The sequence below is a fragment of the Podarcis liolepis genome (genome assembly GCF_965112155.1).
Source record: "Podarcis liolepis genome assembly, chromosome: 5".
Taxonomy (NCBI): Eukaryota; Metazoa; Chordata; class Lepidosauria; order Squamata; family Lacertidae; genus Podarcis; species Podarcis liolepis.
This window is the reverse complement of record NC_139556.1, coordinates 65,192,747-65,216,985: the sequence shown is the minus strand read 5'-3', so window position 1 is coordinate 65,216,985 and position 24,239 is coordinate 65,192,747. Positions and strand designations below refer to the sequence as shown.

At 41.1% G+C, this 24,239-nt stretch overlaps 1 protein-coding gene across 2 annotated transcripts; it reads right to left on the bottom strand.

The window, feature by feature from the left end:
• Positions 1-226: 226 nt before the first annotated feature.
• Positions 227-22,806, bottom strand: UBE2G2 (ubiquitin conjugating enzyme E2 G2). 2 transcript variants are annotated; one of them, XM_083506665.1, is made up of 6 exons: positions 22,643-22,806; positions 18,777-18,812; positions 18,648-18,693; positions 6,807-6,925; positions 3,834-3,974; positions 227-2,288 (listed from the first exon to the last, which is right to left on the bottom strand). In XM_083506665.1, exons 1-6 carry the CDS (start codon positions 22,683-22,685, stop codon positions 2,176-2,178), a joined length of 498 nt encoding a protein of 165 aa, XP_083362791.1. In that variant the 5' UTR covers positions 22,686-22,806; the 3' UTR covers positions 227-2,175. The 2 variants fall into 2 exon arrangements, with proteins under 2 accessions (XP_083362791.1, XP_083362792.1); XM_083506666.1 differs by lacking the exons at positions 18,648-18,693; positions 18,777-18,812 and having other exon boundaries at positions 22,643-22,722.
• Positions 22,807-24,239: the final 1,433 nt, after the last annotated feature.

Sequence of the window (24,239 nt, the reverse complement as noted above, 5' to 3'; positions counted from 1 at the left end):
TGCTGGTTCAAGCCCACCCAAGGATGATTGTGGGCAGCATTCCTGCATTGCAGGGGGTTGGACTAGATGACCCTGGGTGTCCCTTCCAACTCTACAATTCATTTTCTACAATCTGTAAGACCCCCACATTCTCTCATGGTCGCATTGAATCTGAGGTAAATACACTCTCTTCTACATGTAGTATGTGTTAAAGTAGGACATCTCCCAAAAACAGCAGTACAAGTGATTTTGTACTTTAAGGAAAATATGCATTTATTTTCATTGACAATATTCGTGTCCAATATAAAACAATGTGTTTAAATACACTTGAATACTGTGTAAGACCAGGACAGCTTTCCCATATGTAATCACCATTAAACAAAGAGCACCTTCTTTCCATGCTGCTGTCTTGTTGGACTCGTCAAACTAAATTACAACTTGTAGAATAAATAAAAACCTCTCATTTGCCATGAAAACCACCACTTGAAGATGTTGTTTTGGAAAAATACTACTACTTCCACCCTCCCCTAATCCATGCCCAAAGTAACTTCTCTTTCTCAAAACCTTTTAAAGTAGAAAGGTCTTCTAATTCAGGCACAACTCCCACAGAAAATCACTCTCGTGAAGTCAGGGCTTCATGCTGCTAAAAAAAATGCCTAGATTCAGCTTCTGCTGTGGACTGATCAAATTATGAGAGCTATTTTTCCTGGAAAGTATGCCACTGTAAAAAAAATAAAAATGAAATTGAATTTCAATGCATGAAATTTCAGAGAATGATAATCCCTTTCAATCAGAAATTGATTAAATTGTAAACAGTATAAAAGTAATTAAAATGCAAGCTTAAGCAAGAGATATTAATAGTATTTCTTGCCATGTAACTTTAAATTTGGCATTCTAAAGTAGTACAGATGTAGTAAGAAATGGTTGTCAACTGCTATATAACTTGGCTTTGAAATACACATCAAGAACCAGTTTACTGCTCAGTTGTTCCCAGCCAGTAAGAAAGTAAAGCAATAACTTTTATTTTCCTGGTACTAGACTAAGAAACTAGGGGATGTCTAGTACTACTTAGTCTAGTGTTTCCAAGATAAAGATTCCCTCCCACAGCACACTCAGGAAAATAAAAGAGTAACTGAAGTTGAATACCATCAAGTCCTTCTAATCCAAATAATATTCACACTTGATTTTGTTCTCCAGATTTCTATTAGGAATACAGTTTGGGTGACATTAGATTCAAGACAGCCTCTTTGCATTAGGTTTAAGTGCTGTCAGCTGAGGACGGAAGATTAACTTTGGAAAGACTGCTCTGCTGCAATACAAGGTATTTCCAGCATATCTTATGAGTAGAGATAGCTGTTAAAGGAAACCAATACATTTTAGAAATGAGGATTATTTATCAAACTTTCTGGAGTTGTACCAAGTTCAAATAATGTCTCAAGAAGAACTCAATAGTGCTTGAAGGCTTTCAAACGTAGCAACATGAAGGCTTACATTTGGGAAGGTTAACTGCTGTACCTGGAAGCAAGACACTGATTACATTGGCCACTTTTCTGATTTACCGCAATTAGATACAGTAACTCACTTGCTCTCAAAATACTCTTGCCCAGCAGCTTAACTATGTTCTCATTTGACTTCAGGTGTGGTTGCTTTGTGGTCTTAAGGAGGAGAGAATCTGAGGCCTTCAAAAGTTACATCCTGTTATGAAGTAAGACATCCTTAGAATGGCATTTCTCCATTTCCAGACAAGGGAGTCCAATGGTGTTTCATCAGCTTTCCATGGTTCTGGGCAGTTATTAATTCATAGATCTTCTCAACCCCATTACCAGAAAGTGCACAGTACTGCACTGAAAAGGGTTAGGAAAATATAAATATAACTGAAGAGACACAGACGCTATGCAATGCTCCCATGCTTTCACTAGTGCAAAGAAACCACAGCACTATGCAACCTTTCTCCTATGACTAAATCCACTTGTATTGTAGCTACTTACATGTCTTAGATGGAGGAAGATCCCCCGCCCTCAAAAGAGTAAACAAAAAGGGAAGAGAGGGGGGAGAGAGGATGTGTGTGGTATTAAGACACCCAGTCAAAAATTTTGCAAGACTTGCTTTTTCCTATCAACACGGAGTACTGCCATGTGTCTGCCTGATAAAAGATCAAATACTATGATTGTCAAATGTCTCAGTTCCTTCCTTTTTTTAAAGCCCAAGTGATTTCTGGACTATTTGCTTGGCTATTTTGTTAAACTGCTCTCTGTCTTCCCGCCACATTTTAGAAGCATCCACGTTGGCTCCACTCTCATCATTCGGTTCTGAAAAGGGAAATAAAAGAAAAATTGGGTTTAGCATTACATCAGAATGCACCCTAAGACTCTGACTGGTCCTCTGCCTCTTCAATTTCCTTCCCTACTGCTTCCAAGGATTGCTGGCACCCCAGACCACCTTGCAGAACTGAAAGGTACACAATGTACAGTGGTGCCTCGCAAGACGAAATTAATCCGTTCCGCGAGTCTCTTCGTCTTGCGGTTTTTTCGTCTTGCGAAGCACGGCTATTAGTGGCTTAGCGACTATTAACGGCTTAGCGGCTATTAACAGCTTAGCGGCTTTAAGAAAAAGGAAACAAACTCGCAAGAACTCGCAAGACGTTTCGTCTTGCAAAGCAAGCCCATAGGGAAATTCGTCTTGCGGAACGACTCAAAAACCAGAAAACTCTTTCGTCTTGCGCGTTTTTCGTCTTGCGAGGCATTCGTCTTGCGAGGTACCACTGTACTGGACTCTATACATGGATCACTGACCCAACCAATATTTTAATGGGGCTACTAAGTATTTACACTATACCACAACTGCACATGCACTGTGTTAAAGAAATGGAGTCGCAGAATTTGAGGCATCAACAGACACAGAAAACTGCCAGTACATATAGGGACTGAAAACAACTCCAGGATTGTAGGTTAGGTGGTGAAGCTGGCTCACTGAACAATTTAGTTTGGCAACCCATATTTGACGGTCTGAGCTACTCCATCTTCATTTAAATTGGACCTATAAGTTTGATTTTGAATTGGTATTTGGTTGTTGTTGTTAAATTTGTAGCTGTTTTGACAGCAAATTAGTAGAATGGTGGTTTCTTAATTAAAGCAAATCTCACAATTCCTTGAGATTTACTTAAGCCAAAGTTTATGTGCATAAGCACATACCATTCATGTCCACAGGGGCTTACAGAAATAAGACCTCAAATAATGACTATTTCAATGCCAGAATGAGTAGTATTTTTCACCCTTGTCGTCTGAACATACTGCAGTTCATCAGCTTGCCTTGCACTTTGCCACAGAGGGAGAGTAACAACTTTCTTCTATTTAGGTAAACAATGAACTATCTGAACATAGGATTTTCAACTCATCCTAAGGAGCCCTTGCTGGATCAGGCCGAAGGCCCATCTAGTCCAGCACTCTCTTCTTGCATGAAGATCCTGAGCACAACAGCTGTGAATCCCAGATACTGGAATTCAGAGGCATATTGTCTTCAACAGTGTAGTACAACATAGTCATTGTGGCTAGTAGCCAGTGACAGCCTTATTCTCCAGTCTTCAAAAGTAGCAACATAAAGGCTTACATTTGGGAAGGTGGACTGCTTTACCTGGAAGCAAGACATTGATTAAATTGGTCACTTCTCTTCATAGACACAATTTATCTTAAAGAAAAGCCAATGCCAAATCTAAGGGAACAGTGGACTACATAAAAGAGAACCATAGCTAAACAGCTTCTAAGGTGGCTGCTGAAACTCTTGTTATTTCAGCAGCCCATTAATTGGTTGCTGCTTGAACAGCTTTCCTAGCTTAGTGTTTGGAGATGAACTCATACCTGCCAGCATGCTGACCACTGACAAGAGGATCTTCTCCACGCTCTGTACTGGGCTCCATCGTTCTGCGCTGCTCTCATAGCCCATGGGATCATCCCCAGGAGCATGAAGAATAGAAATACAAACTCTCCCATCTGGATAAACTGTGGAGAAGAAAAGTATTTTGTTCTTTAGCCTCCTCTACACAACAGTCATTTAAGAAAAACAGAAAGAAAGTGGAAGAATCTAGGAGGCAACAGTATACTTTTTGCAACTACAGAGCTAATGTTCTTAAAACACACATCTTTCTAGATAAAAAGGAGGGGTCAATAGATCAATTTCTGAGGGATTCCAAATTCTCCAGTGTAATATGTTTCCCCACATGCTTTCTGTCCAAACACTGTCCATCGTTTATGCATTTTAGGCTACAATCCTAATCCTTTTACATGGGAATAAATCTCATATAACACAATAGAATTTACTTCCAGTTAGGCGTGCATAGGATTACACTGACATTAGTTCTTATTTTAAGGTGTCTTAAAATAGAAGGACAAGTTCCGCCTCCCTAAAATACTCCCCTAACAAGTAGGTCTACAGCCTAAAAGATGCTAGATTTTTAAAATTCAACAAACCTTTGGTGCACTTTTAACAGTCTGCCTTGCACTAGTGTTTTGTGCCATTTTACTGTTTTTCACTTTGAATGAGATGGAGAAAGACCATGCTACAAATATAAATTGGTATTGCTCTTCTAACCGACTGACTGGGAGAGAGATTTGGTTCTTCACTTTTATTTTCTCTCTCATGCCCCCCAGGGTTGTTCTTCCATTTGTCCAGCTACTCTCCACCCAAAATAACAGCAGAGTGAAACGGGTGGTAGAAAGCTGCCAGGCACATTTTCAAATCTCCCCTTCAGCTAATTTCTGTGCAAGTTTGAAACTTGTTAAGTGCTATATATAGGTTACTGTGTTTACTCCCTCATTACAGCCTTAGGGTAGGGAATGGTTGTTGTTGGTCTATCCATAGCTGAGGGAAAGGGAGAGAAGACTTTGATGGATCTCTATTCTGTAGAGGAACATGAATAGAAGATGCAAAGATGATATGCTTTGAAAGTCCCAATAGTCAAACTTAGGGGAAATAATACATGAAAAGAGAGTTAATCACACAGAGCTGAATTCAACATCATGCTAATACAATTGTTCTGTTAGTGCAAGCATTTCCGCTTGCCAGATGGAACCATCTTCCCTCGTGTGCCCTGCTGCTGCTGCTGCTGCTTTCTTCTTCTTTGGTGATCACTCGCAGCCGATTAAGATTGTCTTCCATGAACACGGTCTTAAGAGTGAGTCCGTAAGTGACTGTGGAGGCCAATTCTGGATCTACATGTCCTTCTGCAGGGAGGACATAGGTTTCCGGGTAGGAGTTGATCAAAGTGAGGGTTTGCCAAATGTACCTTCCTCTTAGCACATTTCTCCCTTTCGTCCTGAGCTTAAAGTCTTCAAAGTCCATGACACTTTTGGTAAAGTCTGTTCTCCAACTGGAGCACTTGCAGGCCAGTGTCTCCCAATTGTCGGTGTTTATACTACATTTTTAAAGATTTGCCTTGAGAGAGTCTTTAAACTTCTTTTGTTGACCACCGGCATTACACTTTCCATTTTTTAAGAGTAGTTGCTTTGGAAGACAAAAATCAGGCATCTGAACAACATGACCAGTCCAACGAAGTTGATGTTAAAGAATCACTGCTTTGACACTGGTGATCTTTGTTTCTTCCAGTACACTGGCATTAGTTCGCCTGTCCTCCCAAATGACATGTAAAAAATTTCAGAGAGAACCTTTGATGGAATCTTTCGAAGAGTGGCAATGGCCTTTATAAATGGTCCATGTTTCACAAGCATACAGTAAGGTTGGTAGTACAATAGTTTTGTAAACATGCATTTTGGTTTCCCTGCTAATGTCCCGGTCCTCAAACACTCTGTGCTTCAATCCGGAGAAAGCTGCACTCACAGAGCTCAGGCGATGCTGGATTTCAGCATCAATGTCGGCCCTTGTGGAAAGATAGCTGCCCAGGTAAGAGAACTGATCAACATTTTCCAACATTACACTGTTAACTCATGCTCTGCAGAGCTGATTTAGGAGGTGGGGGGGGGGGAGAAAAGCCCCACTGCACTAGTGGGACTCATTGCACAGATTCCCACCAGAACAATTATTTAATTGAATCTGGTCCATGCTTTTGGTGGGCATCATTGTTCTTCTCCAATTGCTACTTCATGGTACCTATCCATCTGCCTATAATGCTCCTAGAGAAGTATCCAGCTCTCCTGTTATTAAAGACATGGAATTCAGAAAGGAAGTCTTAACCCTGTGATTTTTTTCTTTTAAGACAATGGGAATTACGCAGAGGCCAACTAGTTACTGTTATCAGTTGGGCAAACAAAGACAAAATATCACCAGAAATGGAGCTACTGATGAACTAAATTGATCTCATTGGTAAATCTATATGTCAAGTATTTGTAATCTCAGGCTGTAACTCAAACCTCTCCTCTCCCCTACCAACAGGACTTTATGGACACAAGGTGGATAGGGCAGAAGTTCAGATGGGGAAGCAAGGTTGCTGATCCTATCATGTGATGGCAGTGAGACCAGCTTAGGTTCCAGCAGATCCCAGGCTAGCTCAGCCCTTCTATCTCCTCCATTCTATTTCAGGGCATTTTACATTATGAAATTACTTACATTAAGGGTATATGGTATACAGAAGATCACACCTTGTACTTTGCTTTATTTTGTACCACAATTCAAAGTGGCTTACAAGTAAAACATAGTTAAAAGGTGTTAACCAGTGACTAAGTACATGGTTCTCTAATTGTGTAATAATGAACAACAACAAAAATCAAAGGGTAGGTCCAGATAGCTGAAGTGTCCATTAAGCTTTTTTTAGATAGCTGGACTTGATGACATTCTTTACCAATGTAGAAACCATCAAGGCACCTATTGGTAGAACTTACTGTTGGGATGAAACATCTCACATGTGAACCTCATCTTTGGAGGACTTAAAGGATAATCAAGAGGAAAACTCAGAATAGCAGGGAAAACGCCATACTCAAAGCATGTGTCTTCTGGGCCCCTGAAACAAAAGAAACATTACATCTATGCAGCATGGAAACAGTTGGCACCACTTTCAAACTAGTTCCAAAATATTGGTTACTAAAAATGGAAGTTGATGGTAATCAAGTATTTCAGCAGCACAAGGAAGTCTCTAGATTAGTAGATACATGCAATTATAACATGGTAGTTTCCAGACTGTATGAATTGAATAACTATAAACTATTTAGGAGAGTATTCTCCATTTCAAACAGATCAATCTTCAAGAGGATATCCAAGATGTAATCCAGTAGAGATTTGGCAAGCATCCTTGCTGCTAACTTTCAGGGAGCTCTTGAATATCTTTTATGCTGACAGACCCATTCAGTTGTTTAGATTTTGCCAAAATGAGTGAGTCAGTTTTACGATTATTGCATGTTGTTTTTATGTGTATATATTGTAGTACACCACCTGGCTATTTTATGAGTAGATGGTTTATATATATTTTCCTAAATATAAATAAGTTGATGATAAACTATAATAGATGTTGTAGTCATAGTGCTTTGATGCAGCTGTACATTTGGCACTGCCATAGATGACTTACTGAGTCAGCAATCATACTCAAGAACCAAGGCTAAAGAAGCAGGGGAAGTCTGTGCTGCAGGGATCACCACCACTTGCTTCCTCCACAATGGACAGTTAACTAATGGCAGTTTAACAGTCATACATATTTGGAATCATTAAATGACCCCAGGAGGATAACTTGCATCACTTTGTATGCTATGGCAGTAGAGAAGTGGATCCAGCTAGTGGGCCAGATGGAGGAGACTCTTGAGAGTCTGCAAGAAGATCAAACCTATCCATTCTGAAGGAAATCAGCCCTGAGTGCTCACTGGAAGGACAGATCATGAAGCTGAGGCTCCAATACTTTGGCCACCTCATGAGAAGAGAAGACTCCCTGGAAAAGACCCTGACGTTGGGAAAGATGGAGGGCACAAGAAGAGGAGGACGACTGAGGATGAGATGGTTGGACAGTGTTCTCGAAGCTACAAACATGAGTTTGACCAAACTGCAGGAGGCAGTAGAAGACAGTAGTGCCTGAGGTGCTCTGGTACATGGGGTCACGAAGAGTCGGACACGACTGAATGACTAAACAACAAGCGGGTCAGATCCTGAGTTCCTCCATTCTCAAGGCCTGCCCACATGACATTACCAAGAGACATTTTTTCCTTTGTACTATGGCAAGCCACTCCAAGAAGAAAAATCTGAAGTTTATCCAAGTGGGGTTTGAAGTTACCACCAATCAGCTGATCAGCAGTAATGGTGATTTGGCTGGGCTTACATTTTTCTTTCTAATGCAGCATCCAACTGTACATAGAGAGCAGCATCTCCACCTGCCCCTCACCTAACTTCATATATAATTTGTGATTTAAAATAGCCTCAGTTTAAATCACTCCACCTGTTGGGGTCTTTACATACATAAGCTGTATACAGTTGTACTCCTGTTACTATAAATATGAAATAGGATTAACTCTCAGTTATTATTGTGTTTTGTTTTAAAGTTGTAACATCCAATATTGGAGGCTGATTCCTAATACCAGGTTAAGAAAGTGATTTTTTTTGGCAGCAGGGGGCGAGTGCTAAGTTATTCTCAATGGAAATGCATCACTAAATACTACAGCTAAGCTACTACTTGGCTCAACTTTCACTGCAAAAGGAGAGAATCAGAAACCCTGTTTTCTCACCTAATAGTAAGGATACAGCTTTTCTGACACACTATTCTTACACTTATGCTTTTGCAACCAAGTGATTAGGCCCAGATTAGGCTCAATGCTATCACATGACATAGAGCAGCAAGCTCAGTTTCCAATGGATCATGGGCTGCCTCAGCCCTTCTCACTCCTTAGAAAAGACCCATCTGGGGGCTTCCTGCTGGTCTCTGCAAGAGGCCATCAGAGACAACTCTGTCCAATCCACACAGCCCTACACTCGTCTACTTGCCATTCTACAACTGGTGATTTGTCATAGGTAATTAACAGCATGCGAGCTTCCATGCTGGATGGTAACCACTTCTACAGAAGCTGCTTCAGCATGGGCCACTATAGGTACTAAACTGGTCCTGTCTCTCCCAACACCTTGCTTGGAAACTACAGGTGACAAGAAATTCCATGCAAGCGAGTGAGTGGGCTGGCAAAGGAGGGACAGGTCTCTTTAGCTGTTCTTAGCCTGTTTGTTAATTTTCTGAGCTTGTCATAGAAGACAAGAAGCTTGTCCCTCAGCTCCATATGTTAACTGCCAGCCCAATTTGTGGAAAGCACATTTACCCTACTTTCTGTGCCACTTAAACAAAATATTAGACAAGTAACTTTGGTGAGCTTATTTACAAGGCTATACTACACAGTGAAACCCAATGTGTACTGAAAAATTCATGCTGTTTTTTTAGAAGGAAGCCTTGATTATAAAGAGTTAACTTGTTCACATCCTCTCTAACCTAAAACAAGAAGCTGAAAGGGAGAGAAATCAAAGCTTGCACATTAAATTACTAGGAAGGTCACAACACTGCTTAATTACCAGGGTGTGTTTATTCAATTATGCTCAATCTGTCTCCAAGGCATGTTCCAGATTTTAGTGCCTGCACGTCAAGAGATATAGCCTACAGGTGCTTGATCTTGCTACTTTGAAGACACTATTATAATGCATGGACAAAAGTGTCAGAAACTGCCATTTGCAAGGCATTGTATAACCAATGTTTATTATTTCTATAATGGTCTGATGGAAAGATGTGCATGTTAGATTTTAACACAACAACTCAAGTAATAAAAGCAACTTCAGGATACGCAATTAGGATGTGCATGCTGGCCAGACTTCAGACTTTGAAGGTAAGTCTACCCAAGGTGCACACCCAGATTATAAAGGGGGTTACATACACACCAAGCACTGACCATAATTTCTGGCAAGCTAAATCATTCAAAGTGGAAACTTCCACCTGTATGCCCATAGCTTTTCTAGACAGTAATGAACATATGTTTCTGAGCACTGCTCAACAACAACAGCAACAACAAACATAGGGCTGAATTTCAGAATTAGAGTCCTCATAAGTAGTAAGTATTAGAAGTAGGAGTTTCAACCTTTGCTACCTCTCTATTGTTATTTTATTTCCCTCCTACAAATGCACAACCTGTGCCTCTCATTTTTTTCTCAGTGTCACTTCTAGCATATTTCTTCTTGGGTCTAAACAGCTTCTCCTCCTCTAGAAAACAAAAACACCCCCCCTCCTTTTTTTCTTCAACAATCACCTTGGCAAAAAAAATATTGGAGCCATCATAGTCTAGCCAAGTAGAACTTCACTATTACGCGTTTCTCCTTCCAAAAACAGAACAGATTCTTCTTTCCAATCTGTTCACCTAATATAGCTTAAGTGCATTGAGCAGAACCCCTTGGAGGGCCTTATTTCACACTTTAATTTCTGTGCTTTTGTCGAAGAGACCACCCAGATAGTTTCATGCCTGAGCAAGGATTTGATGCTGGTTCTCACATTCAGATCCAACACTCAAGCAGCAAGACTATACTAACTCTATCACTCTACTCTATATGTCAGGGATGTGTATACCTGTGAAGAGATCCAAGATTTAGAACCTCAAAGCCAAAGTGAGAGCATTTGGGTCAAAATTAAGGGAGAGAAGAATAACAGAGACCTCATTGTGGGAGTTTACTATAGATCCCCAAGCCAAACGGAGGACATAGATGATGCCTTCCTGGAACAGATGGCCAAGCATGCAAAAGGAAGGGAGATAGTAGTAATGGGGGACTTCAATTACCCGGATATTTGTTGGATGTCAAACTCAGCCAAGAGCATAAGGTCAAACAGATTCCTCACTGGCCTTGCAGACAACTTCATTGTCCAGAAAGTGGGAGAAGCAACAAGAGGAACAGCCATTTTAGATCTGGTCCTAACCAATGTTGATGAGCTGGTTAGTGGGGTAGAAGTGGAAGGATCATTAGGCGCAAGTGATCATGCTCTTCTGAAGTTTACTATACAGCGGAAAGGAGCAGCCAAGCATACTAGGACTCAATTTCTTGACTTTAAGAAAGCCGACTTCATAAAAACTTAGGGAAGTGCTGGGTGAGATCCCATGGACAGTAATACTAAAAGGAAAGGGAGTTCATGATGGCTGGGAGTTTGTTAAGAGGGAGATAGTAAAAGCACAACGTCAGGCAATACCAATGAGACGGAAACATGGAAGGTGCCTAAAGAAGCCAGGGTGGCTATCTAAAGAACTTTTAACTGAGTTAAGATTAAAAAAGGATGTGTACAAAAAATGGAAAAGGGGGGAAACCACCAAAGAGGAATTCAAACAAATAGCCAGCACGTGTAGACACAAAGTCAGAAAAGCTAAAGCACAGAATGAACTCAGGCTTGCTAGAGAGGTTAAAAGCAACAAAAAAGGCTTTTATGGGTATGTTCGTAGCAAAAGGAAGAACAAAGAAACAGCGGGGTCACTCAGAGGAGAAGATGGTGAAATGCAAACAGGGGACACAGAAAGGGCTGAACTCCTCAATGCCTTCTTTGCCTCAGTCTTCTCCGATAAAGAAAACAATGCCCGACCTGAAGAATTTGGAGCAAATGATTCAGCAAAGGAAACACAGCCCAGAATAACTAAGGAGATAGTACAAGAATACTTGGCTAGTTTAGATGTATTCAAGTCTCCAGGGCCAGATGAACTGCATCCAAGAGTATTAAAAGAACTGGCAGATGTGCTCTCAGAACCACTGGCAGTCATCTTTGAGAATTCCTGGAGAACAGGCGAAGTCCCGGCAGACTGGAGGAGGGCAAATGTTGTCCCTATTTTCAAAAAGGGGGAAAGAGAGGACCCAAATAATTACCGCCCAGTCAGTCTGACATCAATACCAGGGAAGATTCTGGAGCAGATCATTAAGAAAACAGTCTGTGAGCACCTAGAAAGGAATGCTGTGATCACCAATAGTCAGCATGGATTTCTGAAAAATAAGTCATGTCAGACTAACCTGATCTCGTTTTTTGACAGAATTACAAGCCTGGTAGATGAAGGGAACTCAGTGGATATAGCCTACCTTGATTTCAGTAAGGCATTTGACAAGGTGCCCCATGATATTCTTGTAAAGAAGCTGGTAAAATGCGGTCTTGACTATGCTACCACTCAGTGGATTTGTAACTGGCTGACTGACCGAACCCAAAGGGTGCTCATCAATGGTTCCTCTTCATCCTGGAGAAGAGTGACTAGTGGGGTGCCACAGGGTTCTGTCTTGGGCCCGGTCTTATTCCACATCTTTATCAATGACTTGGATGATGGACTCAAGGGCATCCTGATCAAATTTGCAGATGACACCAAACTGGGAGGGGTGGCTAACACCCCAGAGGACAGGATCACACTTCAAAACGACCTTGACAGATTAGAAAACTGGGCCAAAACAAACAAGATGAATTTTAACAGGGAGAAATGTAAAGTATTGCACTTGGGCAAAAAAAATGAGAGGCACAAATACAAGATGGGTGACACCTGGCTTGAGAGCAGTACATGTGAAAAGGATCTACGAGTCTTGGTTGACAACAAACTTGACATGAGCCAACAGTGTGACGCGGCAGCTAAAAAAGCCAATGCAATTCTGGGCCTCATCAATAGGAGTATAGCATCTAGATCAAGGGAAGTAATAGTGCCACTGTATTCTGCTCTGGTCAGACCTCACCTGGAGTACTGTGTCCAGTTCTGGGCACCACAATTCAAGAAGGACACTGACAAACTGGAACGTGTCCAGAGGAGGGCAACCAAAATGGTCAAAGGCCTGGAAACGATGCCTTATGAGGAACGGCTAAGGGAGCTGGGCATGTTTAGCCTGGAGAAGAGGAGGTTAAGGGGTGATATGATAGCCATGTTCAAATATATAAAAGGATGCCACATAGAGGAGGGAGAAAGGTTGTTTTCTGCTGCTCCAGAGAAGCGAACACGGAGCAATGGATCCAAACTACAAGAAAGAAGATTCCACCTAAACATTAGGAAGAACTTCCTGACAGTAAGAGCTGTTCGACTGTGGAATTTGCTGCCAAGGAGTGTGGTGGAGTCTCCTTCTTTGGAGGTCTTTAAGCAGAGGCTTGACAACCATATGTCAGGAGTGCTCTGATGGTGTTTCCTGCTTGGCAGGGGGTTGGACTCGATGGCCCTTGTGGTCTCTTCCAACTCTATGATTCTATGATTCTATGATTCTACCCACTTGTGATTCCTGGACTGGGATGGCCTTGCAACACTATTATATGCTCTGAACACTCCTGAACAAAGTTTATAGGCAATTTTGACAAGTGCTATGTTTAGATGTTTTATTTTAGAAGAACCTTTATCTGCTTACAAGAACAGTGCTTTTTGATCCTCAATCACCTGAAATTTCCTCTATGCTTCCCTTGGTCTGGTCAGAATGCAATCCCGTACTTTACCTGGGGGAAAACCACCGATCTCGGTGGAACTTACTTCTGAACAGATATATATATATATAGAGAGAGAGAGAGAGAGAGAGAGAGGTTCCTCTGTTTATAATGAGATATATGTTGCTCACTCTGGGTTGTATCCAAGTCATGCTAAGGTCCACTGATTTAAATGGGTCTATTCAGTGTATGGCTGTTGGATACAACCCTTAAGCCCTAGCACAAAGCATTTCTGCTGTACTGTGAATGTCCAAAGAGACAACAGCATGGATGTAGTAGGTGTTAGAAATTGCAAATGTAAGCCTTATGTATATGAATGGGGCAGTAACCTCTGCTATTATAGGCAAACTAGAAGTGTCAGGTACCTTAACCTCTTAAAGGAACCATACTCTATGTTATTCAGAATGAAAAGTGATGAACGCTCTATTCACTGAAGTAGAAGATATTTGGAATGCATTCCAAGTTACTACAAAAGAAGAAGTCTAAATCATAGTGATAATAAATTATTTATATAAAAAGTAACAGCTTTGTAACTTTGTTTTTATACTTTTGATTTAGCTCCAATTTATTTTTTATCATTCTTCACTGCTTTTCTTTTGCTTGTAATATACCCTGAGTATTTGTTAAAAAGTTAGGGTATAATACTGGAATTAAATAAGGTTGCGCCAGTTATTTCACTATTCCTATGCGCGTGTAGCAGAAAAAAATATTTCAGCTTTCCAGGTGCTGGGAGCAAGTTCTAAGTTAGAACTTTTCCAGTACTCTGACTCCATATTAGGTAGTACAGAACTATCAAAGCAACATTCTGAACCAACATTCCCCACGTGGAAATTGCCTCTGTCACCATAGTAGGAAGAAATGATATAGCTTCCACCATAAAAGCAAAATACATGCTTAATGTCTCCTATTATGGCACTGTAGGATGCAATTAGGTATTTTTTAAAAAGAAATATCATTTGCATATTTAGACTGGGACCAAATGGATGTTTTTTGGTCCTAGAATAACAAATTATTTTCCTGGGCAGTTGATCTTTCTGGATCAAAGTTGATCATTGACTTTTATTTGTAAGGCAACTACCATTTCCCAATCTAAGCTATTTCTTTGATATTAAACAAGAAAAGCTACTCACTTCTGGGAGAAGAGAAATAGCATGCCTCCTTTCTTTGTCTAGTATTATGGGAACTAGCAGGAACATACCAATACTTTAAATCCAACTCTTCATGACCCCATGGACCAGAGCACTACATTACAAATAAGCATTACAAATAGCATTACAAATAAGTAGTAGTAATAAAAACAAAAACCTTGGATCAGCCATTAGACACACAACTTTCAGATGCCTAGATCTAGAAAGGTAAAGGTACCCCTGCCCGTACGGGCCAGTCTTGCCAGACTCTAGGGTTGTGCGCTCATCTCACTCTATAGGCCGGGAGCCAGCGCTGTCCGCAGACACTTCCGGATCACGTGGCCAGCGTGACAAGCTGCATCTGGCGAGCCAGCGCAGCACACGGAACGCCGTTTACCTTCCCGCTGGTAAGCGGTCCCTATTTATCTACTTGCACCCGGGGGTGCTTTCGAACTGCTAGGTTGGCAGGCGCTGGGACCGAACGACGGGAGCGCACCCCGCCACGGGGATTCGAACCGCCGACCATGCGATCGGCAAGTCCTAGGCGCTGAGGTTTTACCCACAGCGCCACCCGCGCCCCTGCCTAGATCTATAGCACATCATAAATTCACTACTGTACAGAAAAGTTATTCCTAATCTAAGCACGGTTCCCACTAGGCTTCCTTGCTACATTTTAAATGTGATAATAAATAAGTCTAGGTAGTTTTACTGCTACAATTTCTAAGGGGTTAAACATTAATACTTCCTCCACCCTACCCCCATAAACTTTAAAATAGCGACACTGAGCAAGTAGTCACTTGTTACAGACTGTATATCACTCTTCCAGCTCTCAGTACATAATGGTTGCTGATAATTAGGTGCAATACAGTAATATAAACTATAGCGCAGAAAAGTACAATCAGAAAGATCAAGGAGCTGAAGCAACTTCCCTATGAGGAAAGGTTACAACGTATGGGGCTTTTTAGTTTATAAAAAGGTGAATGGGGGGGGGGGGCGACCTGATGGAACTGTATAAAATGATGCCTGGGTGGTGAGAGATTTTTTCTTCCTCTCCCATAATTCCAGAAGCCAGAGTCATTCAAAAAAAGCTAAACGTTGGAAAATTCAAGAGTGACAAAAGGAAGTACAGTGGTACCTTGGAAGTCAAATGGAATCCATTCCGGAAGTCCGTTTGACTTCCAAAACGTTTGGAAACCAAGGCACGGCTTCCAATTGGCTGCAGGAAGCTCCTGCAACCAATTGGAAGCCGTGTTGGATGTTCGGATTCCAAAGAACATTCGCAAACTGGAACACTCACTTCTGGGTTTGCGGCGTTCGGGAGCCAAAACATTTGACTCACATGGTGTTCAGGATCCAAGGTACGACTGTAGTTCTTCACACAACACATAGTTAAACTATTGAATTCGCAACAAGATGCAGTGATGACCACCAATGTGATTGGCTTTAAAGAGTGGATAGACAAATTCAATATGCTTTTAAATACTCATTCCTGGGAGTCCTGAGCGGGAGTCTCATGTATTGCTTATGGTTTTCCCATAGGCATCTGGTTAACAGAGTGCTGGACTTGAGGGGTCCTAGCAGGGCTCTTATTTCTTGAAACACCATTCACATGTAGCTCAAGATATAAGAAAAACTTGGAAGTTTTCAAAAGTTAGTGGTGTCTTGTGTTTCAGTGACACATGACATAAAAATATTATGACAAACAGCCATAAATTTACATGTATCTTGGAGCATAAGCAAAAACATTATAACAGTAACATACAATTACAGAAAATAAAAGGGTAGAAAACCTTCACATAAACATATGGAACAAAAGAACAAACACTTATGGGAGGTCAGTTAATGATATAATAATTGTTTTTAAGCACGTTTGTGTGTGTTTTCCAATTTTTATGAAAGCAGCTGCAATCCCTGCTCCCAAAATCTTACAATGCACAAAGGGGAATTCCACAACGAAGTAAACATTTACACTAAACTGAAATATAATTACATTTCTAGACAGCTTTCTGAAATATTGGCTTAAATTTGTACTTGTTATTTTTAAGAGCAGCCTTTAGGCTAGCCAAGTTCTAACAATGAATACTTTTGTATCATTTTAGTGGGGTAAACTGTTGTGATAATGAGCACTAACAGTTTTCAAATGCCATCCGTTTTGAAGTTAATAAAGCTAAGTGAGAATAGCCTGATAAGAGAGAGAAAATACATTAATCTCACATATCAAGTTAATTGATTTACGCAACACAGCACTCACACGGTATGAAGCTAGAAGTCTTTATGTATTCCCATTATCTAACACTGCCTATTTGCGCTTTTGATGTGACAAGATCAAAAGTGAGCATTTATTTGCTTTAGAAATTGTGCACAAGATCACAGCACTTGTTTTCAGGCCCTAAAAACAAGCATAGTTTTACCAAAGTGGACATACTACTGGCCATGAGATGGACACAGCAAAACTAAATAAGATTTTTTTGCTAAAATTGGGTCTTGTTCCACGTAAGTGTATTAGGATCAGATGCCAACCAGTGTTTCTTTTCAGCTTTAGCCACCCTGAAAATATTCAATATATGATGTTTCAGCAATACTAGTTTTCACCATGAAATGCAAGGCTTGGTATTTCTGGTATGTTTGAATAGCAGTCATTCTCATCACCCTTCTAATCTCACTCCTGAAACTTCAGACTCTACACTTTGATATTCACATCTACATAGAATTAAATTTTTCAGAAGTCATGAAAGTATTACAGCTCTGTAGTTCTTCCAAACTGAGCCTTTAATACAGAGGACCAAAGTAAATAAAAAGAGATGCCTCATTATTATTAGTTTAATCTTTATTGGTGCCACTCATAAATTAGGCACTCTCATTATCAATGCAGCCCTTGATTACACCTCCACTACAGTGGGAAGGGAAGATGCTGATACACAAATTCCTTGAAAAAATGTTCAAAGTACTCTTTCCATATGTACATGTGTGTTACAAGGCAGAAAATAACATTTGGTATTTAAGAACTACAAAAAAATGACCCTGCTGTATACTGGCCACACTTCCTTCCAAAGCACCGGTTTATTATAATCCAAAGTTTATTTTCTTGCAATTTGACTAGTAACCTGATGCACAAAATTAAGCATGTGTTTCTCTATTCTATCAGCTACGGCCACACAATCAAAATTTGCAGCAAACTTGTAACAGTTAGCTTGTTACTTTAACACCCGGCTTTCTCATTAGAAAAAGCCTCCCAGATCAATGGTATACAGACTATTTTAATTTCTTCGAGTGTGTCTTAATGCATACTGTACTGCTACAATTTTCCAGAGCTATGATCCAATCTGAAATTTTATACAGCACATTGCCAAATAACACAGAAAGAGTGCACTTCAGAAGAGGAAAACCGGACTTCAGAGAAATTCCAGATCTTGAGACTTGTGTCATATTGTTTGTGTTCCCATTGTCTGTACTCTTCATTTCTGAAACATTCCCCTGACACTGGCAAGTTGAGTCATCTGCAAACTTCACAAGACAAACCCCAAAAGTTGGGGCTATGGTAAAGAAAGCCCAAGTCTTTCCAACAGCCAAGGTCCCCTTTGAGTGAAAATGGGATGCACAAACACTCGTTAAGATAAACGTGGAAAATAACTCCCCTAAGGTTGGCTAGACCTCAACAATTTCACCACCTGTTTCATCTCAATTAAAAAAAAACCTCGTAGGTGAGAGCACAATGCTGAAAAGTCTCTCTTGTTCCTATGTGGCTATGAATAAACTAGGTGAAATTCAAGACACTAACACTATTTCTCTTCTTCATTATCTGAGTCTGTCCCAGAAGGTGTGGTGGCATGCAAAACTCTTAAGTTCTTTCAGTACTAAAGGCCACATATGAATTCAACAAAAAGGAGAAGCCCGCTTGGTTGGCAAACATTGCTTTTTGTTTCATTTAAGACAAGAAAATGAGATTATTATTGAACTCGACAACTTGCCCTCTTTGCAAGCTGGCAAAGCTTTTATCTTTTCAGAACGTATTAAGAAGACTTGTGTTGGCAGGTGGATAAATGCAACCTGAACTGTTTCAGGGGAATCCCTAAACTTGATACTCCATTTATTAAAAGATGCACATAGGATTACTTTTTGTTCTCTGAAGTCCACCAGCAAAATGTATGTAGATATAATTTTAAAAGAATAATAGCTTATAAACTTACATTATCAAAGCTTCCCATTCAAAGAAATTTTCTTCATTCATAGGCCCTATTTAAAGACAAAATGTATTATTTTATTTAAAGTTATCTAATTTCAAGGTATACAGATATAAAATAAATAGGATTCCTTACCAGCTACTATGCCTTCTGGTGGATTCAAGGTCAACTCTAAAATTAAGAATAAATATTTTAAAGTATTTTTCCTCAGTTCATTAATTAATACCACAAAAACAAGGCATTTAATATTCTGCCAAGACAATCTATATGGCCACAATAATTTCTGACAGCAATAACAGATAACTCAACACACGGAAATGATTTAGAGTAAACTTTATATCCTACTACTTTGTTTGTTTCTTAGTTTGCTTGCTTGCTTGTTAGGGTAAGCACACTCACAAGGAAATAAGCCTCGTCGAATACAACTGGACTTACTTCCAAGTATACATGCATTATCAGTATTCTTGGAAACCCAGTTCTCTCTTTAAAATTTTCACCCTCCACTGTTGGAAGCAGTAAGCTTCTGAATACCAGTTGCTGGAAACCACTGTTGCTGTCAGGCTCGGGTTCTGATTGTCTACTTCCTAGAGGCATCTGGTTGACCACTCTGAGAACAGGATACAGGACTGTGATGGCTGCCAATTAGTTTGTGGGCCTGATTCAAAGTGCTGGTTGTGACCTATAAAGCCTTAAATTGCTCAGGTCTGCAACACCTGAAGGCAGCCCTCTTTAGGGAAGCTTTTAATGTTTAACAGACTACTGTATTTTAATACTTTGTTGGAAGCCACCAAGAGTGGCTGGGGAAACCCAGCCAAATGGGCAGGGTATATATAAATAAATAAATACATTACTATTATTATTATTATTATTATTATTATTATTATTATACCTCAAGAACAACCTCTCTCCATACCTGGACCTTGTGATCATCATAAGAGGCCCTTCTTCACGTGCTTCCTCCACAAGAGATCCAGAGGGTGGCAACACAAGAATGGGCCTTTTCTGCAGTGGCTCCCCAAGGAGGTTTGGCTGGCCCCTTCATTATACCTTTAGGCGCCAGGCGAAAATGTTCCTCTTTAAATAGGTCATTGACTGATTAACATCTTATACCCCTTTTAAATGTGTTTGGGAGAGGGGGGGTTGTTAGTTTGAGGTGTTGTTGTTTTTATTAGTTGTTTTGTGTTTTTATCTTGCATTTTAATGTTGTGAACTGCCCTGAGATCCACGGATGAAGGGCAGTATACAAATTTAAAAACTAAAAAATAAATAGATGGGCCACTGGTCTGATCCAGCAGGCTTTTCTTATATTCTTAAATCTAGTTCTCACTGCCACAGAGATGACTTGTTTTATATATAAAACAAGCTTGCATTCTATCATTTATATTGAGGCATGCAAAAGTATGTATATGAATACAGTCAGCAAGCAATAAGCATGAGATCTTACAGCTATTCAAGTTTTTATTTATTTTAGCTGATGGAATCTATTAGGCTTCCTGGTTCCTAAACTGGAAGGAATTCCACATCATGTTCTATCAGTGCAAGTATTTCTGCTTGCCTGGTGGAACAATTTCCTCTCTCTCCTCTCCGATGCTCAGCTCTTGGAGTTCTACTGACCACCCCTACAAGCCAATTTGGGGCCTGTGTGCATGGCACCTTGGGGCTGACAGGGGCAAAAGCCCTGTTGTGCTAGCAGAAGTCCCTGCATGGGCTTCTGCTAGCAGAGCCAGTTGGCTGAATCTGACCCACAGTGTTCATTAACAGGTGCCGACTCCAGCATTCCCAAACCTAGGACCCTGCAGGGGTGTTTTGGACTGCAACTCACATTAGCCACAGGCTAAGGAAGGCTGGCATATTCTTACCACTTTTCAAGTTGTTTACAACAATAAGATCTAGAATGTGAGATGATGGCAGGAGAAGAGGACAGGAGAAGTGAACAGGAGTGAAAAGAGGAGTTATTGCTCTCTCTAGTGGAGAAGATGCAAATATCAGCATCAAATGATTGTTTTAAAAAAAGTGGTTCTCAAACTCCCCCCACCATTGACTACTTGAAGATTGCTGAGGGTCTTGGAAGACTACTTAATGATTTTTCTGCCTACGGAAGCAATTATCATGTGCTATGGTAGATGTTGTATGATTTTTTAATTGTATTTTTGTTGTTCCCTTTATTTCATATCTATTTTGTTATATTTACTCCATAGAATTCAAACTGTAATGCAATAAAATGTAAGATATAACATAATCTATTAAAATACAATTAAAAATCATAGAATCATATTAATATTTAATGGTTTTTTCCAGGAAAAATGAATTTCATTTGCAAATTACCCTAACTTGCATTGGAAAGCTAACTGATGCCCTAGAGAGTGGTCTTATTTAGCACATTTATTTTACTTGTATTTAGTAAACAAAGCTAAAAAAAGATATTGAAACAGTTGAACTTGCTTAATACTGTACTGCTTTTGCAATTGGCCTCTATTCATTGTTACTATTAAACTTCCAAAACAGAAAATTTTCTGTGGAGAATAAATCACTGGAGAAATTTCCATCCCACATAAGTGAGCCATGTATTTGTTAATTTTTGTGTTTATATACTACCATTCAGAGTTAAACACATGAAAGTACCTTTACCTTTATACCTAATGATATAAATTTGACAAGACTGCTATATTAAGAGGATTTTTCCCCTGAGCCCAGCACTTTCCCATAGGCTCTGCTGCAAGAAACACAAGAAACTGCCTTATGCAGAGTAAGTTCATTGATCTATTTAGCTCAATACTATTGAGCTCAATACTCAACAAGCAGCATCTTTCCAGAACTTAGAGCTGGAGCCTCTTTTAGTCCTACCTGGAGATGCCACACACCTGGGGCAAATGTCAAACACTGGGATACATAGCTGACTGCAGCAACCGTAGCTGACAGCCCTGTTAAGGGTTTCTCATGATTAGCTAATATAGCACTAGGTTTGTCTACTGTAGACTTCCTAAGCAGTCCATATGAAAAATATTACCTTCTTTTTGGAATCATCATTCCAAATTCTCTTACACACTGGTAACTGAATGACCAAACAAAACACCTTTCACACAGCAAAAACTAACTCTCATATTTCTGTTCAAGTTCTTAAATAGAACAGCACAGCAGAACCCTGTTTGGTGCTGTCTAATTCAGACACAAAAGAGAAGCAAGCGCTAAAGTCTCGGCTACATTGTTAACACTTCAGACAGTAGCACTTATTACACTATGCCTTTATACAAAATTTTGTTTTGTTTTTCAAATATAAACCACCGAAGGGACTTGGGAAATTGATATTTCTATACCGCCTAAGGAAAACACCCCACACCTTTGCACATGAAAAAAAAAAATGTCAAGGAGAATACTACTATATAGAGTGAACCAAGGGATGGGGAACCCGTGGCCCTTTGGACAATGTTGGACTACAATTCATAGCTGTCAACGTTTCCCTTTTTCAAAGGGAAATTCCCTTATTCCGAATAGGATTCTTCGGAAGAAAAGGGAAATGTTGACAGCTATGCTACAATTCCCATTGACTATACTGGGCGGGCCTGATGGCACTGGAGTCCCAATTACTTCTGGAGGGCCGAGGGCTCCCCACCCCGAAGAGAAACTCTTCTCTCTCGACGCACCAGATTTCCACAGACAGGGGACTGATGTGGGGGCTTAGGGGCAGTTCAGTCCCAAAAAGCCAAAGCCAATTTCACGGCAAAAGGAGTTTCCTTTGCGCCTGATGAATGTCTGCCCTGGCCCGGGGTGCCAGAGACTGGCGTGACTGGACGGAGGAGCTCGACAAGGAGTTAGGGGAGCAACGGCCAAGGGACTCGGAAGCGTCGCTCCGAAGCCGGCCGGCCGAGACTGCCACCCCCCAGCCCCACCGCCACCCCCAGCAACGGAGTCCAGAGAAACGGCCGGAGGGGACGCCGCTTCGTAGCTCCCGCCTCTCCCTCAGAGACAGAGCACGGGGCGCCTGCCCTCGCCTCCCCACTCACGTTTATACTCCGCCATCAGCCGCTTCAGCGCCGTGCCCGCCATAGCTCAGGCAGTGACGAGGGCAGTCGGATCCGGCGCCAGCTGTTGCGCCTCGGGTCACCGGAACCATCCGAGGAGCCACTTCCGGTTGCCCTTTACCATAGAGAGGCCGCTCCCGGAGGAGCGCCCACTTGCACGCAGAAGCCCTCCTGCTCCGTTTGGTCCGTTGGCTTGCATACCTGATGGGTTGCGCTTTGCCCAAAAACCCTGAAAAAACGCAACATTTCCCCACGAGTGGCAACCGAGCCAGAAAATCTAGACTGATTTGGGTTGTGAGGCCCGCTTCCCAACGTCACCGAAGGAGAAATGCAGGCTTTCTTTACCGATTACCATTATTCCGCCCCCCCCCCAGCGAGGAATGCAATAAAGCAGAAAGAGGCCCAGGGGCCAGATCCGGACCAATCGCTTTCTAAATCCAGCCCACAGACGGTCCGAGAATCAGTGTTTTTACATGAGTAGAATGTATGCTTTTATTTAAAGTGCATCTCTGGGTTATTTGTGGGGCATAGGAATTCGTTCATTTCCTACCCCAAAATATAGTCTGCCCCCCCCCCCCCAAGATCTGAGGGACAGTGTACTGGCCCCCTGCTGAAAGTTTGCTGACCCCTGATCTACACACAGCATTCACCCAGCCCTTCAAAGTGGTATTCATTGGACCAACTAGGGTCAGAAGTCATTTTTGGGCAAAACAAAGTGACTTACCTACAGGCAGTCATTCCTAAAAAGGTAGCTTCAATGATATCTGCAATAATATCTGGATGCTTCTCTGCTTCATGAAGATATGTAGCCATTTTTATGCCATCACAGTTCAGTCAGTAGAGCATGAGACTCAGTCACAGGGTCATAGGTTCCAAGACCTACATTTGGGCAAAAAGATTCCTGTATTGCAGGGGGGTTGGACTAGATGGCCCTTGTGATCCCTTTCTACTCTACAACTCTATTATTGTTGTTTACGGACTCAATAATAACCTGATGCCAATGGTGTCAAACAGTTGAGGGACAAAGATTCTGCAGGACTCCCAACAACCCAAATGTTTTGAAACAAAAGCTGCAGGTAACTAGACTTTTAGCAAGTAATGGCAGCATCTCCATAGCTACAACCCCAAAATAGTGTCAAAGTGAAATATATAAGCATTGCCCACCATCAAGCTACAACTGCAAAAATGTGGCTTTGGCACACTACTGTGGTAAAGGGCTATTGTGAGATATCCAGAATGCACTATGCATCCTGATACAGTGGTGCCTCGCAAGACGAAAATAATCCGTTCCGCGAGTCTCTTCGTCTAGTGGTTTTTTCGTCTTGCGAAGCAACCCTATTAGCGGTTTAGCGGCTAAAAGGCTATTAGCGGCTTAGAAAAGGGGGGGGGAGCGGGAAAAAATCGGAACACTCACAAGACGTTTTCGTCTTGCGAAGCAAGCCCATAGGGAAATTTGTCTTGCGAAGCAGCTCAAAAACGGAAAACCCTTTCGTCTAGCGGGTTTTCCGTCTTGCGAGGCATTCGTCTTGTGGGGCACCACTGTATGCCTTCCAACAACTCAAATTTTACACTAAAGCTA

Coding starts and splice junctions, on each gene's coding strand:
- UBE2G2 (XM_083506665.1), bottom strand. CDS start 22,685: ATGGCGGGCACGGCGCTGAAGCGGCTGATGGCGGAGTATAAAC. Junction 6,926..18,647: donor GAATGGGAAGCTTTGATAAT/GTAAGTTTATAA, acceptor CTTTTGTTTCAG/GGGCCCAGAAGACACATGCT. Junction 3,975..6,806: donor TGAGATGTTTCATCCCAACA/GTAAGTTCTACC, acceptor TCTTCTCCACAG/TTTATCCAGATGGGAGAGTT.